Here is an 18,217-nt window from a genome sequence, read left to right on the forward strand (position 1 = left end):
GTCGGGGCAAACAGCGCTCACTGTGTCCTAGACAGAGAGGGCAATTCTGTTTGTACAGCACATACAGGGCACAGATAGCAGCGCACAGGGAGGGGGGTGGGGGCTCATCGTACTGTAGCTGCCCAGCAGGGTGGAAACATGCAGTGGCTGTTTTGCATGTCAACAATGTCCTGCCCCTGTTTGATATGAAATGACTGGAAGTAGCAAAATCACAGCAGGAGCGGTCACATGACCACTCTGAGCCTGGGGAGAGGGGCTGACAGCAGGGCAGGTAAGTGGTCACTATGTCCTTACCTGCCTCAATGTAGCCCAATAGTGAAGTAGCACAATAAGCCTGATTACCCCTTTTTAAATTTCAGGTAAATGCCGTGAAGAAAAAAAAAATTGCTGCGCTCTCCTCTGCCGCTTTTTTTTCCCCATGTTTCTCCATTGCAGAGAAGTTCAACATTTATTCCTTTTTTCTGGTGTAATATGTGAAATCTCTGCTTGCATGTCAGCTGGGCAATTGTTCAATTTTGTCTGAGGGCGTGCATTTTCACCCCTCCCTCCCAGATGCTGTCAGTCACAGCTCCGCAGCATCTAAGATTGCTAGATCAGCTGCCAAGCTGTAATTGGCATTGTCTGGGAGGAACAAATCAATGCGTATGCTACCAGACAAAATTATGAAAAAAAAATGCCCAGTTGCAGTACAAGTAGAGATTTCACAAACTGCACCAAAAAACTACTAATGTGAATATCTGTGCAATAGATACACCGCACAAAATGGGAAAAGATCAGTAGATTTGGAAGATGATGGATTTTTACAAAGTATATAAATTTTTTTAGCAAATAGGTCCTCATTCAAATCATTCTAAATTTATTGCACTCTTGACTTAAAGGGATATTCCCATCTCCAAGATCGTATCCCAATATGTAGAATACATGCTTAATAATATTTGCAAATCCCTTCAATTAGACATGTAGTATAGTTCTCCTGATAGAGCTATGTCTCTTATGGGAGGGCATTGCAGCTTGGGTATCCATGGTTACGACCATGAGCAACTAACTCACTGAGTGGACGTAACCATGGATACCCAAGCTGCAATGCTCTGCACATGAGGTAAGCGACATGGCTATATCAGGAGAACTATACTACATTTCTAATTGGAGGTATTTGTTAATAATTATTATTTATTATTATTATTATTATTATTATTCCTACTACTTATTGGGATATGATCTTGATGATGGGAATACCCTTTTAAAGACTGTTTGCTGAAAGGTAGTTTTAGGGTACCTTCACACTTAGCGATGCAGCAGTGATCCGACCAGCGATCTGACCTGGTCAGGATCGCTGCTGCATCGCTACATGGTCGCTGGTGAGCTGTCAAACAGGCAGATCTCACCAGCGACCAGTGAACAGCCCCCAGCCAGCAGCGACGTGCAAGCGACGCTGCGCTTGCACGGAGCCGCCGTCTGGAAGCTGCGGAGACTGGTAACTAAGGTAAACATCGGGTATGGTTACCCGATGTTTACATTAGTTACCAGCGCACACCGCTTAGCTGTGTGAGCAGGGAGCATGGAGCCGCGCACACTGAGCGCTGGCTCCTTGCTCTCCTAGCTGCTGTACACATCGGGTTAATTAACCCGATGTGTACAGCAGCTACATGTGCAGAGAGCAGGAGCCGGCAGCACAGGCAGCGTGAGAGCTGCGGAGGCTGGTAACTAAGGTAAATATCGGGTAACCACCTTGGTTACCCGATGTTTATCTTGGATACAGCTTACCTCATCTGTCAGACGCCGGCTCCTGCTCCCTGCTCGCTTCATTTGTCGCTCTCTCGCTGTCACACACAGCGATCTGTGTGTCACAGCGGGAGAGCGGCTTTGAAGAAAACGAACCAGGGCTGTGTGTAACGAGCAGCGATCTCGCAGCAGGGGCCAGATCGCTGCTCATTGTCACACACAGCGAGATCGCTAATGAGGTCACTGCTGCGTCACAAAAAGCGTGACTCAGCAGCGATCTCGGCAGTGAGCTCGCTGTGTGTGAAGCACCCCTTAGGTTTGGATATTTGAACAATATAAAACTTGTTCTGAAGTGCGAGCAGCCATCCTATATCAAGGGGGGTTCTTCTGATATGTTGCCAGTATTTTATTTTGGGACAGCAGATAGTCTACCAGTGTCTTTGACCTTAAATGCCTTTGAATAAGATGTGCTTGATTAGCACTGTCTGGAGAAAGCAATCTTCTTACAATCAGCCATTCTAATCCCTGACAAAGAATTTAAACAATAGCAGATTTATTATGTGGTGACAACTAATCCGTGTGATTTATCTTCCAAGGCTCTGACTAGGGTCTTAATGCAAAGTTTGTGGAAGACTAAAATAAAAAAATATATATTAGAAAAAAAAAGGAATAAATAAGTGAAGGTTACAACAGAGTGGTTCTGTCAGCAAGGTATTAAATACACCGTGCTTTCATTACTAGTATGTCAGTGCCAGCGGCTACACTGTGACTTATTTGAAACGCTTATGCATTTTAATAACTTATTTAGTTGCAATTGGTGCTGTGGAGGAATGAGGGCAATAAAGCATTTAGTGATGTCTAACCCCTTGCTGAGCTTCATCATTTCTCGGGATTGCATAGAAAATGTTGAGCTTGTCTCCTAAAGCTAATAAGAGATCACTGTGTTGTAGGTTATTTAATACAATATGAATAACTGAATTATTGATGGAACAGTGTTATGAAATTACAAAATTGTAAACCCCCCCCCCTTTCCCACCCAGGTGTTCATTGTGGTTTTTTGTTTTTTTTTTTTTATTTTTGTTTTTGTGTTTTTTGTTTTGTTGGTGAGACTGGAAAAATAATCCTGTTACCTGGAATTTATTTTTTTTCATTCAGTGGAGCGTTAAGGCCCAGTCACACACAACGACTTACCAGCAATCTTGAAAACGATGCGACCTGATGGGGATCGCTGGTAAGTCGCTGGTGAGATGTCACACAATCAGACCTTACCAACGATGCAGGGACGATACAGGTCACAGTAGCGACCTGTATAACGATCTCAGCAGTCACTGAGGGGGGGGGTTGTGTGATACGTGTATGTGTGTGTGTACGTATGTATGTATGTGTGTGTATGTATAAATGTGTGTGTGTGTGTGTGTATGTGTATATATATATGTGTATATATGTGTGTGTGTGTGTGTATATATATATATATATATATATATGTATATATGTATATATGTATATATGTGTATATGTGTATGTATATGTATATGTATATGTATATGTATGTGTATATATATGTATGTGTATATATGTGTATGTATATATGTGTATGTATATATGTGTATGTATATATGTGTATGTATATGTATGTATGTATATGTATGTATGTATATGTATGTATGTATATGTATGTATGTATATGTATGTATGTATATATATGTATGTATATATATGTATGTATATATATGTATGTATATATATGTATGTATATATATGTATGTGTATATATATGTATGTGTATATATATGTATGTGTATATATATGTATGTGTATATATATGTATGTATATGTATGTATGTATATGTATGTATGTGTATGTATGTGTATGTATGTGTATGTATGTATGTATATGTATGTATATATATGTATGTATATATATGTATATATATATATGTATGTATATATATGTATGTATATATATGTATATATATATATGTATGTATATATATGTATATATATATGTATGTATATGTATGTATGTATATGTATGTATGTATATGTATGTATATGTATGTATGTATATGTATGTATGTATATGTATGTATATGTATGTATATGTATATATAAATATGTATATATAAATATGTATATATATAAATATGTATATATATAAATATGTGTATATATATATAAATATGTATATATATAAATATGTATATAATTATATATCTCTCACACACACACACAGCCCTTACCTGCAGACGCTCCCCCGCTGCGCGCTGCTGGGTCCTCAGTTCCCACGCGGACAGCAGACTGCGCCGCTCTCTGACGCTCCTCCGTCTCCTGGGCAACACACTGCAGCCTGGGAGAGGAGGAGTGTCAGAGCGGAGGAGAAATGTCTCCTCCGCTCCAACACAGATTTGATCTGCCGGCGCGACTGCACTAGCAGACCAAAACTGCAGGATCAGGCGACAGCACGCTTGCCAGCAGAATGGGCTCAGCGTGCCCCTGGTGGCACGCGTTACATAGGTTCGCCATCACTGGCCTATACTATATACAACTGTAAATGCTGCAGTTGGAGATTGGCAACACAACACAGGATAAGAGCCACAGTCAGAGCTCAGCTCAATATTTGTAATTGCTGGAGACAGTTCCTGGCTGTGTATCACAGCCATTCTCTGCTGAGTCCGCGCCATACACCTGCTCCTGACTTGTGCTGTATTTGTGCAATGGAGATACCATGAAGCTGGCCAGGCATCAGATTAACATACATTTGGTCCCAATACAGCACGTGAAATGAGTATTACACTGAACATGTCACCAATTTTCTAAGTATAAATTTAAATGTTTCTATTGACATGAATTTCTCATCAGATGTGGGTAACAACTCATCCAATCCACACTGGCAAATAACTCAAACCATAGATATCCATAAATTAAGTTGTGTGCAATAATGAGAAAAAGTATTGAACACCTTATGAAAGAAGTGCACAAAGACATGGCAAATCATGACACTAGCTGAGATTTATCATTTAAATAAAAAGCAATTCTGCCACTTATTGAAAAATATCAGCAGGTTCAACTGATGGCCTATAAAAAGATGTCTCATTGCCAAGGTACTAAACAAGAAACATCTCATGATGGGTGAAACCAGTGAGCTGTCTCATGACCTTCTCAACCTTATTGTTGCAAAACATACTGATGGCATTGGTTACAGAAGAATTTCTAAACTACTGAAGGTTCCATTTCGCACTGTTCGGGCCATAATCTGTCATTATTACACTTCACTTTATCTATGGCGATCTATGGTTTGAGTTATTTACCAGTATGGATTGGATGGTTGGTTACCGACATCTGGTGAGAAATTGTCAATAACACTTTTATAGAAATATTAGAAAACTACACTAAAAAACAACTTAAAAAATTGGTGACATGTTCAAGAATTGTTTCACCTGCTTTATAGCAATAAAGTCTAACAGAAAAACTAGTCCTTTCAGTCAGTGTTCATATTCAGATGTTTTGGGGTTTTTTTGAAGTGCAATAAAAATAAGCTGCACTGTGATTATCCTGGATGAAGACCGAACTAATGGATTTGGAGCTGGCCTCTCTCCTGAGAACAAAAGGATCATGTAGAATTGTGTCAGGGTGTTCCTAGGCAGTGATGAGGCCACGTAGACATTATGGGGTCAGACATTTCTGAATAAATCAACAGGTATTGGGTGATCAGAATACTGCGAAAAAATTGTCTAAGACAACAGCAAAAAGAGATTGTGTGAGGGGCAATATAATGAGATGCTGGGCTCCTTATTTTGTATGTACAGATAGTACAGCACATCATTGGGGAGCAGGAGTGCCTAAAGTGTACTGTATATGGTAGGTTTTTATAGGCCATTCATGAACGTACAGGAAGTACAACACTGGCCAGTTGGGTGGTGGTGTATGTTGCTCAGGTCTGAGAGAATCCCATAAATAAAGGCTACCATATCTATTAGAAAGTTGTGAGCCAAGCAATTAAGCCAATAGCTACCAACTCTCCTAATTACTTTCCTCTGTTCACTATGTGAAAGGCACTTCCAGATTTATTTTCTCAGTGGCTGATCTCTGCACCAAATAAAAGAATTCACCGTTGAAAGGCAACTGACTGGACCCTTCTGGCTTATCAACTGTTAGGGTTTGGTGTAGAGGCCCCTATATACTCTGTGGACCGAACCCGCTAATGGCAGGTTTAGCCTACACTGCTCTCATTATAGGGTGCGTTCAGTGTAGGTGGTCTGTTGTGGAGTACATGCGAGCACTGGCATTTTCAATGTACATGGTTTACAAAACCTAAGTTGGAAACCAAATCAACATATACACTGCAGTAAATAAATGGTAATAATACATAGAAATAACATGGGGTACGAAGTATCACTGTTTTTGATCAAAAAAGCATAAAAGCCATCCCACCGTGACAAGATGTGCCCCTATCGGTACAGTCCCGAGCTCTAGTGCATCTATACCAACTTATGTTCCAGCCGCTTTCTTTGGTAATGCACTTTGTTCATAATGATGGGCGAGCAGCACAGTGCTTGTTACTCGAGTAACAAGTATAATGGAAGTCAAAGATTGGACAGTTCGGTTCTCTGACCACAAATAGCTAGCCATAAACTGCATTTCTGGGGGAGGGAGGGTAGAGTCTTTGTTTTTTTTTGGGAGTTCCCCCCCCCCCCCAACCCCCCAACCCCCCTCCCACCCACTGCAGCCAAAAAATGTTTTTACCCTCAATGAGAGCCATTCAGAGACTGCAAGTGGCTCTTACTGGAGTGCCAGCTCCCATCACTCAATGAAGCAAACCTGTGCTTTGTATTCGATGTTTCACAAACTACATCCGAGCACCCCCGATTTAGTACTGAGCTGTGCCAAGCACTATCACCCATCATTTATAATGTGCTAAAGTGTATCTATCTGGTGTGAATATGCTGTCTTATCTTTTTTGCTGGACTATAAAAATTTGCTTGTTTTTAAGCACTGATAATGGTCAGCCAAAACATTTCAGTAGTGTATACATTGGTTATGATCCTTTTATGTGATGGCCGCTGGATTTGTATAGGAGACCTGCATGATTGTGCAGAATTAGAGCTCCTGATGCAGCAGTTGGAGTCTCCCCATTCTATTTTCTGCATTTTTCCATTTTCTATCCTTCAGGTTATGCATTTCCTGGGGCAGTACATCAAGGTGAAACAATTGTATGACAAGCGGCAGCAGCACATCGTTCACTGTGGCACAGATGAGCTTGGAACGTTATTGGGCATTACAACGTTTTCTGTTAAGGATCCCAGGTAATGGGCTTTGTGTCAGTCTTCAGAATATCAAAATGTCTCTAAATGGGAGCGTTTCTGGTTGATCCTCTTACTTGCAGAGCGCTCGTCCTCTGTATTCACTGTCATGATGCTTGGGACTTATGCCTTTTTAGGAGTGATTTACGTTGGTCAGTGTGCAGATTTATTAGACAAGTGGTAAAATTCCGATTTGTTAATCAATTTCACTTTTTTGCAGCCCACTGTATGAAATGTTAAAGAAGAATCTTTATCGCATTTCTTGCACAGGTAATTATTCCTACTCAGTTTATGCTAGGGTCACTGACATTGGCCCCCGTTCCCAGGGTATAGTGTTTTTGATACTTTCATGTCAAGCACAGGCACATTATGAGTAGTCACCACATTGTACTATATAAATGTGTGGCTATAGGATGAGTCTGTAAAGTGTGCTGTTATGTGGCCTCCTCATTTTATAGAGTATCTTTTCAGACCTTTTGTTAAATTGGGCCATATATAAAATGTTCTCGGGATATGACTGCTGTTTTACTGAAACTGATCACATAGTGGCGTCATGGATTTTTTAAATCATTATTCCCCCAACTCCAGTCCCTGAAGGCCACCAACAGTTCATGTTTTCAGGATTTCCCCAGGTGATAACTCCTCATCTGTGCAACACTAAGGAAATCCTGAAAACGTGGACTGTTGGTGGCCCTCAGAGACTGGGATTGGGGAACGCTGCTCTAAATGAAAGGTGCCATTTGTCCTTGTTACTTCCCAAGCCTCCCATGAAAAGGACCATGTTAATCCACTTATTCCTCACACACATCCAGGGATGACATAAGGACAAGGTATCTCTTTAAGGATGTATTTATTGAAAGGATTTCACTATCAAACTCAGTAAAACATCCTTCTCTGATTATTCTCACAGCAACACAACCCAAAAAGTCACTGGCTAATGTATAAATACATCCTAATGGGGTGTGTGTATTAATGCCATGTCACTATTAGGCAGTGTAAATTTAGACCAGACAGTCTTAAAATGCACCAGATTTATAATAGATTCATGTTGTTCCACTGATTTGGCGCATCTTTAGACTGTCTGGTCTAAGATCACAACGTCTAGATGACTTGCTTTGTGGTGGGAATTTTGGCTACAGATACTTCTCTTTATGGGGTCAGTGTCACATTTAAGCTACGTCCTCTTGTTAGGCATATTTCACAAACTGCTTAAAGCAGAAAATAAATGAGCTCCATGTTTTTTAGCACAAATTGTACCAGTATTTTGGCAAATTTAGCTTGGAATAAGTAAACCTTCCTGTTTTAATTTCTGATTTTGCACAATATGGAAAGGTATGCAACTTAAAATAATCCCCTAATAAGATTACATTTTTTTTTTTTTTTAGTTTTAAAGGCACTTACATATTTTTCAGTTTACCTTCCTTCAGCTACATTGATATCAGAAAGTACTAATTTGGAGTACTGATGATGGCAGTGATTTAGTCCTTTGAGTGTTCTAATAAGCACAAAACTTAAGACAGATACTGACCTAATCACTCCCATCAGCGGTACTCCAAATGAGTATATTCTGATCTGAATGGAGCTAAATGCAGGCAAATGAAAACTCAGACATTTGAGGCTACTTACGTGTTTTTGGTTTTTTTTTTTGGTTTTTTTTTCTATACAAGAATAAAGGCAAATTCCCTAAGTAAATGATTTACAAACTTTTATAACTTTTTTTCATGCTGGACTGAAGTGTATATAAACAAATTAATGACTCTAATAAACCACCACCCATATGTAAATAATTGTCGTTTTCATTTTTACCTCCTAAATTAATACACACGAAAATAATACATTAAAATGTCTATACGAGAAATCTGCTTCTTTCTCCTTCTGAACTGATCATTCATTTTAAAATTGTCAATTTCCAGGAAAAGTGTATTCAGTGAATATAGATGTTTAAATTGAGGTAGATTAGGGGATAATAGTTACTATTGGTGAGGTGCTATGTATAGGGGATTTAGCCGGAGAGATGAGCTCTGCCTGTACCATGGTCCTTCACCTCCCCCTCCCCCCCCCCCTTTCCCTTTACATAGAATCTTATCAGTAGCAACTGCCATCTCCTATCTCAGTGATGTAATAATTAGTAATGATGCGAAGACTGCCATGCTCGGGTGCGCTGTACTAATGAAGAGCAGTTGGATCCTCAGATTGACGTGACTCGAGGACCCGAGTATAATGGAAGTCGATGGGGAACACGAGCACTTTTCCAGGAGTCCCCCATTGACCCCCAATATACCGAGGTACTCTAGCTGCGCCCGTCCGAGCATCCGTCTGTACATCGAGTACAGCAAACCTGACCATGGTAGTGCTCGCTCATCACTACTACTAATCTGTCTTCACTGAATGCCGATTTTACCTGGAAATTGAGAAATTTGGCGCTGAAAGAAGCACATTTGTCTGCTAAGATATATTACAAAGTTGCTTATTTTCATGTGTACTTTTGATTTGAGAAAAATTTAAAGCTATGGTTACTCTTTAAGGCAATCTGTAACCAGTGTCTGGTTTTCACTGTTAATTTATTCCCGCTTCTCCACTGAAATTTGTTTCCTTTTTTGTTTTTATTCCACCATATGGTGGTTAGGCTAATTTTTATGATCTCTACCAAGGGGCCATTGATTCTAGAGGTCCTCTTTTTTTTTTTTTTTTTTTTTTTTTTGGTGTTGCTCGTAGAAAGCAATAAAGCAACAAAGCAATAAAAATTATCACTAAATAAAGGTCCCATATCTGTGGAAGTGTACAGGGAGTTAAGATTAAAAATTTAAAAATAAATTCAGTACTTAGGGAGCAGTGGGAATACAATAGGAGCAAAGACTGGCCACCTTGATCCTGGCCATATGTCCCTTTTTAACTAAACATTTATTAGGAAGATAACTTCCCCCTTCTGTGTCTGTTTACTTACACAAATTAGCCAGCCCCTTGTAACTACTGTCCGAGTCACGTGCTGATATAGGTAACAGTCCTATGGTGAGGACTCTGGTCTGGAGCTGCTAGTGGAGGAACAGGGCACTGGAGCTCATAGGCATTCATTAGTAAGCTTTCTGATTTTACTAGCTAATGTTCAGTCAGACATTACAAGACACCCCTTTCTTCACGGTCCTTGAAGAAAGGGGCAAGTTGCCCTTCCACCGTTGATAGAACCAGGTGACAGCAATCAGTTGGAACCCTACAGATTGAGTCACTTTATTCTCAGCTCTCCTTTAATTTGCCTTTTCAAAACAGATTAAGGGTATGTGCGCACGTCTCTGCGTTCTATTCCGCAGCATTTAAGTCACTGAATGTGAGTTTCAAAACGCAGCCGAAAAGCTCGTTTTGAATGCATTCCGAATGCAGATTTTTTTCAGAATTCATGTGGTCTGGATGCTTGCTCTGCCATACAGCGTGGGAGCATCCAAAACGCACAAGTGACGTTGCTTTTTAGAACGAAGCGTTTTGACAAAATATTTCAGCAGCCGAAACACCGCGTTCTAAAAAGCAACTGTGCAAATTCCATCCGCACAATCTTCATAGATTGTGCTGGGGACGCAGGCCGCATGAGTTTACGCTGCAGAGCAGAACGCAGCATAAAAGCATGAAAAAAGCACACGTGCGCACACAGTCTAAATAAGCTAGGGGAGGCTCTGGAGACTACTAGGCTTTTCTTAGTGAGGTTTCCATTATTTGACTTTCCTGAGTGCGAACAAATATTATGCTAGGGTGAACAGGGCCCATCTTCGGGAATACTTTGCTTAAGGGTAAGTTCGGCCATGGTAGATTTTCAGTGCAATACATGTGGATGGAGTTTTAAAAATCCAATCCGTGTTTTACAGAAAATATCTGCTCAGAAAAATCCACAGTATGGTCATTCTATTTTAGACATGCAGTCTATTTATTCTCCATATAAATTTTATAGGATTATATCTGAAGTGAATCTGCTGTACAATCTTTAGCGAATTCGCTGTATTTACATTCCTCAAACCTGAAATTGCAGAAGGAAGTTGTAGAATTATGGAGATCACAGGATGGATAGACATGTTAAAGACCTAATCTATAAATTGAGATATTTTGATAAAATTGTTTCCGTTTTTTTTCATTATTTGCATAAGTGCAATGCTCCGAAATACACTTCCATACCTTGGCTGTGATCAATTAGGTTATTGGTTGTCTGAGGATTGTTTTACACTTGAGCAAATTAATCAAGATCCGCTGCTGGCAGCTTCTTTTCCTCCATAGTGCCTCAAATGCAGTTTTTCAACAAAGCAATGGTTTCACAGGCCATATGTTGCTTGGGCTAGGAGCAGACTGCGTAATATAAATGTGCTACTTTGGGTGGCAGCGTCTCCAGACTTGTTTCCCATTGACCACATCTGTGACATCATTAATGGTCCATTGTAAAAGTTGCTGCCTGCCTGGGACCTTGACTATTTTCTTCCCCAAGTGTATTCAGCGTGGCAGAGTATTTTTCAGACAACCGTTATTAACCTCATTGATGGCAATCAAGGCGTGTACGATGCTGAATAAGTCAAGATGTTTTGAAAATCTGGTTTTAATTTAATTTCTTCATTTACATATTAAAGTGGTTATGGAAATAGGAGCAGAATGTGGAACCATATCAAATCAGTATGTAAACTGACTATACCCTTAAACAATACAAATATAACAAGAGACCCAGAAGGGGAAACTTAGTCCTGGTCATATCATGGCTTAAATAATCCAATACCACTTCCTTGCAAAAGGTATAGAAAATGTATTAGCCCCCCGAGGAAGATACCGAAACGTGCGTGTCGGGGCACGATCTTCTTGGGCTTAATTAAACCACCATGGGGGAGGGATCACTGACTATTATCTTGAATTATGGCTTTCTGAATATCTGGAGCATTATATTAATATGGGTGTGTTTCATTTGAAACCTTGCTCCAGTTCTTGACTATATTTTAATGGAAGGAATTCCTAAAGAGTAGTATTTGATTATTGGACCAAATCCATGATCTATATTAAGAACTGTTGTGATTTTTACTACTCATATGCTATGTGTGTGTGTGTGTGTGTGTGTATATATATGTATATATGTATATATGTGTATGTGTGTATAATATATATATGTATATGTGTATGTGTATGTGTGTATATGTATATATGTGTGTGCATATATATATGTATATATATATATATGTATATATATGTATGTGTGTGTATATATATATATATATATATATATATATATATATATATATAAATATATATATAATATATATATAATATATATATATATATATATATATGTATATGTATATATATATGTATGTGTGTATGTGTATATATGTATATGTATATGTGTGTGTGTATGTGTATGTACCGTATATACTGGCGTATAAGACGACTTTTTACCCCCTTAAAATAATGGCTACAGTGGGGGGTCGTCTTATACGCCGGATATACACATATATCATATATATCATACAGCATATACAGCGGATATATAGCAGGGGGCCGCACTGTGTGAGGAGGTGTTTTTTTTCACTGTCCAGTATAACCAATAGGATTAGTGCAGTAACGCCAGATTCCCCTCGCATCCATGCAGGGACATTAATGAAGAGCTTACATGCTGGTGTAAGTGTGCATATTGCTACAGTACCGTAAGTGCTGCTGCCGACCTCGCCCCCTTTCTCGGCCCGGTGACTCCCCCGCCCCTGCACTAATCCTATTGGTTATACTGGATTGTAAAATAAAACACCTCCTCACACAGTGCGGCCCCCTGCTCTTAGCATACTGAAGCATACGCCAGCAAGACCTGTTACAATATCGCAGCTTACAGTTATGATCACCAGGCACTTGCTCTCTTGTTTGTTTTGCAAAGTTTTAGCTTTACCGTACATGTTTGAAACAACCTTATGTTTATAAGTGACAGTTTTGCTGCTATATACAGTACCTGCAGACTTTTTTTCATTTGGGAGCGGGGTAGTCTTATACAGTGAGTTTATCCCAAATTCTATATTTTTAGGGCAGAAGTTGGGGGTCGTCTTATACGCCCAGTCGTCTTATACGCCGGCATATACGGTATATATGTATATATGTGTATGTATGTATATGTTATTGCCTTATATGGAACATAGATAATGGTATATGTGTCTGTAGATCATTCTAAAAAGAACCTTTTTCCATGTGTGGTTTTGCTGGCCCTATGTGAATTATTTTCAGGGTCTCTATGAAAAATCTGGGGGTTTTTTGTTTTTTTTTTCTTCCCCCTTTCTCCAATATTTTCTAGTAAATTTTCTATACCTTTTGCAAGGAAGTGGTATTGGATTTATTATTTATGGTCATGATACGACCAGGACTATGTTTCCCCTTCTGGGTCTCTTGTTATATTTAAAGTGGTTGTATGGTTTCTTCTTTTTTTTTTTTTTAATTTTTTTTTTTTTTGACAGTGGGTCCTGAATGGTTTATAATTATAGCAGCTACTTTCCCTCTCTGGGTCCCAGTGTTAGGACTACAGCACTGATGTCAAGTCAGCAATGCACATCACTGCTCTTGTCATTCAGCGTTGCATACAGTCCTCCATACACGAGCACAATTACTGTCTGAAGTGGTGACGCGCACTGTTGATGTGATGTCACCACTGATGCACATGAAACTGGACACCTTGAAACATTGTCTATTGACCCTCTAAGGCTACTTTCACACTTGCGTTGAACGGTATCCGTTGCATTGCGTTGTGTAACGGATGCAACGGATGTGTTGCATATAGTGACACAACGGATGCAACGGATGCTGCAAAACAACGCAATTCGTTTTGATTTTTTTTTTTTTTTTTTTTCCCGGTTTTACCAGCGGCAGACTATAGTGAACGATCAGCTGATCGTTCCCTGCAGCCGGCCGCTGGGTGATCAGCTGATTGCTCCCAGTAGCCGGCCGCCGGGTGATCAGCTGATCGCTCCCGCCCGCCGGGTGATCAGCTGATCGCTCCCGGCTGCCGGGTGATCAGCTGATCGCTCCCTGCAGCCGGCTGCCGGGTGATCAGCTGATCGCTCCCGGCCGCCGGGTGATCAGCTGATCGCTCCCGGCCGCCGGGTGATCAGCTGATCGCTCCCTGCAGCCGGCCGCCGGGTGATCAGCTGATCGCTCCCTGCAGCCGGCCGCCGGGTGATCAGCTGATCGCTCCCTGCAGCCGGCTGCCGGGTGATCAGCTGATCGCTCCCGGCCGCCGGGTGATCAGCTGATCGCTCCCTGCAGCCGGCCGCCGGGTGATCAGCTGATCGCTCCCTGCAGCCGGCCGCCGGGTGATCAGCTGATCGCTCCCTGCAGCCGGCTGCCGGGTGATCAGCTGATCGCTCCCGGCCGCCGGGTGATCAGCTGATCGCTCCCTGCAACCGGCCGCCGGGTGATCAGCTGATCGCTCCCTGCAGCCGGCCGCCGGGTGATCAGCTGATCGCTCCCTGCAGCCGGCCGCCGGGTGATCAGCTGATCGCTGTCACTTGCCGGCGCCCGGGCATGCCGGCGGGCGGGCGCTCAGCTGAGCGCTGTGACTTGCCGGCGGCCGGGCATGCTGGTGGCCGGTCATTCAGCTGAGCGCTGTCGCTTGCCGACGGCCGGGCGCTCAGCTGAACGTTCGGCCACCGCGAGCCAAAATAAAGTTTGATTTAAAAAAAAAAAAAAAAAAAAAAAAAAGAGCATGCGCAGTGAAATCCAGAGGATTCCGCTGCTCAAAATAACGTTACATGCTGCGTTCCTCCCGCTGGGCGGAAGCAACGGAGCGTCGCCCAGCGGAAGCAACGCAGCTCCTTTTGGTACAATCCGTCAACCATACAAGTCTATGGGAAACAGCGGAATCCGTTAACGGATTCCGCTGTTTCCCAAAAGGGCGGATTGTAACGGAAGGAAAATAACGCAAGTGTGAAAGTACCCTAAGTCATGTAACGCCACAACTTTCCTTTCCTGGGGTTGAAATTTCTGAGTGTATGTATTGGTTTTGAGTTATTTTAAATGGTTTTCTCCATTAATCTACATAATTGCTCTTACAATTCTGGTTTGTCAGAGCCGATAGCTCTGACAATCTGTTTCCAACACTGAAATAAGTGGTAAATGACAACTTTACACATCAGTTGTGACAAAAATCTTGGGTTCCCCAAACCACTGCACTTTATAACCTGTAACTGCAGACTGCTGAGCTTTTCCTTTTTAGACTTGAATAGGAGAAAAAAGTACATTTAACTCTACTCATACAGCATTAAGAAAATTCCCGTGCCAAATATGCTGCTGATTTTCTGTCTGCATTTACAGGCAGAAATGAATGTTTGACTAGCAGAAAAGGGGGTTTACCAAATTTCATCCACATGCTGCAGAGGATAAACTTTGGATCCGGATATAGACATACGTTGTGGGTTTTACATTCTCAGCTTGTCAATATTTGCTTTTCACCATAGATTAAGGTGTATTTGACAGCAAGTTAATCCACATGTAACACATGCAGATTCCTTGGTGGACTTTTATTGCGGATTTGCCGTACAGCAGTGGAAAAAAAATAAACTGTGGAAAATGTGTCCATGTGAACATACCCTAAAGCATTGTATTAATAGACCTTGCTCATCTCTTGTAGGTAGATTTTAACTTAATGGGGTACTCCGAGAAATGTAATAAAAGTAACGGAGATCATGTACTTTTAAATATTACAAATGTTACTAAATACCTTTTTATTTAGCAAAAAGGTAATTAGTTACTGTAGTTTTAAAGATTTGAAATAAATCAGCTCCCAGCAGTTTCCCACCTATCCCACATCTTAGGAGGATCTGTGTGAAGACGTCTGCTAGAGACAGACATCGGGTGAGGGCAGCATCTTGTCGGGTATCGTGGACCCGCGATCCTCTGTTCACCGAACCTGATAGGACAAGTGAAGGAGCAGAGTGCAGACTAAAGCAAAATATATTATTTCTTGCTGAGAATGAACATTTATCTCATGAGCCTGACAGGGTTATTAGAGGGTGGGAAGAAGACATGGAGCTACTGGAATAAACTATACAAAGTCTTCTGCTTGTCAGGTTTGGTAAGCCGAGAAATGCGCATGCACGATGCCTCACTGGACGCTGCCCTCACCCGATGTCTGTCTGTCAGACGTCTTCACGCAGCCCATGCTAAATCGTGGGATAGCTGGGAAACTGCTGACAGCTGATATATTTCAAATCCTGATAGTGCGCTAACTAAAGATTAAAGATATTTAGTAAAATTTGTAATATTTAAATATACTTTTATTACATTTATTGGAGCACAGCTTTTAATTGATATTATAAAGCAGTGTTTTTCTTCAAATACAATACAGGACTCATTAGGAAAAGGGATGAAGGATCAAGTAAAGCTTTTCATTGGGAAGATATATCCTTCTCACTTGTCCTGTGTGTGCTTGGGGTGAATCCACCCCACCTTGAAGTCCTATTCCCTGAAATAGCCATTTTTTTGGGGGGGGCAGGGGGAGTGATGTATAAAAGAGCCATTAATTATCATGGATTAGTCAGCCCCTAGTGAGGATTGGTGCTTTCTAGATCTGTAATACGTTGCTGTTATGTCCTAATATCCTCATTCTAGTTTGTTTCCTTTAGGACTGATGTGAAGTCAGTAAATGTATGTCTTTGCACTTTTTACTGTTGCAGTACAGCTGACTCTCAGGATCTCTTATAACTTGTTTGCTACATAGGTAAAGTACACAAGGCCCTCTTACTGTAATCATGTTTTTGGGGCTCCCTGTGTGCATTTCTCATAGCCAAACTAACACAACCTGGATTGTAAGCACGTATATTACTGGGGAAGGGATTTTTTTTCATTCGATTTACAGATGCTGCTCAAAGTCCCTCAAGTGACCAAACGCAGGATACGGGCGGTTTGGAGCGGCAGAAGGTAAAGCCTGGTGTTTCTTGACCTTGTACAGAGCCCCCCTTCTCTGTACCTGCCAGCGTTGGATCTCCAGACCGCTTTTACAAACCACTCAGGTTCATCTGGAGTCCACGGAGCAGGGACAGAGTTACCCATCTCTGTTCCCTTTTCTACTCTCCCGGTTCTTCATTCAGAGCTGAGAGCGATGCAGCAGTTTTCTAACCGGCCACCATATGTTCTATGTACAATCTGCTTGCTTTGTAACACTGGGCAGTAAGGCCACTTAAGAGATGCAAATTGAACCAATAAAAAAACGTTCCTTTTTAAAGGGGTTGTCCGAGCATAGGTATTGATGACGTATATCTACAGGATAGGTCGTCATTCACAGATCGGTGCGGGTCAGAGACCCCTCACACGCATCGGTCAGCTGTTTGCAGCGGCTGGATGTGAACACTTTAAACAGCTACTCGGTGCAGCTCAGTTCATAGTGTAGTGTCACTGCACAGCTTCAGTTCTAAATACAAGCTGTGCTACAGTACCTGACCGCTGATGCTACACTGAGTGGAGCTGGGCTCAGCATCTCTATTCAATGAAATTACATCTGGCCCCTGTCAGAACAAATAACAGCTTATTGGTTGGTTGCCAAATGTTGGAACCCCATTGATGTTATTGGTGACCTATCCTGTAGATGAGGCATATGTATTGATGATAGAACAACCCCTTTAACAATATGTATGAACACACAAGTAAGCTTCCACACATAACTAGGAAAGTTCAGATTTTAACGTGTATGTAATGTTACCATACAAGTTACTTGCATAGAAGAGATCATTGTGGGGATGAGTTCTGCTTGTTGAAGCGAAAAAAAAACAAACTTTGGATCTCTCCACATTTTGTCATTTGGTTGGTGGCCGGTAGGTAATTGCTGCATCTCTTCAGAATAGCATCTTTTTAATGGTGTTAATGCATTTTCTTTTGTTTCCCTCCGTTTTTTTAGCGTGATGAATCTATGAATGAAGAATTCAAAGACATTAGGGTTATATCCTCTCATAATCCACTTGAAGGTGTGTTCACTGAGCTTTTTTTTTTTCACCCAAATTACACAGCCTTTTCTTTAAATAGGTTGCACGGTACTTTTTATATTGATGACCTATTCTAGGATAGGCATGTATAGCGCTGTGTGTGTATGTGTGTATGTGTGTGTGTGTGTGTGTGTGTGTATATATATGTATATATATATCTGTGTGTGTGTGTGTGTGTATATATATGGGACAAAAAAGGAACAGTTGCACACTGCACAACCACTAACTTCTACC

The 18,217-nt window shown here is 41.1% G+C and overlaps 1 protein-coding gene across 1 annotated transcript in view; it reads left to right on the forward strand.

Annotated features, from left to right (window-relative positions):
• The window catches only part of MDM4 (MDM4 regulator of p53), a 77,817-nt gene that overhangs the window by 48,982 nt on the left and 10,618 nt on the right, over nt 1-18,217 (forward strand). Inside the window, exons 4-7 of the mRNA XM_075335660.1 lie at nt 6,892-7,025; nt 7,243-7,292; nt 16,864-16,925; nt 17,899-17,965. Coding sequence (XP_075191775.1) covers nt 6,892-7,025; nt 7,243-7,292; nt 16,864-16,925; nt 17,899-17,965 — 313 coding nt within the window. The remainder of the gene's footprint in view (nt 1-6,891; nt 7,026-7,242; nt 7,293-16,863; nt 16,926-17,898; nt 17,966-18,217) is intronic.

Source organism: Anomaloglossus baeobatrachus, chromosome 2, assembly GCF_048569485.1.
Source record: "Anomaloglossus baeobatrachus isolate aAnoBae1 chromosome 2, aAnoBae1.hap1, whole genome shotgun sequence".
Classification (NCBI taxonomy): domain Eukaryota; kingdom Metazoa; phylum Chordata; class Amphibia; order Anura; family Aromobatidae; genus Anomaloglossus; species Anomaloglossus baeobatrachus.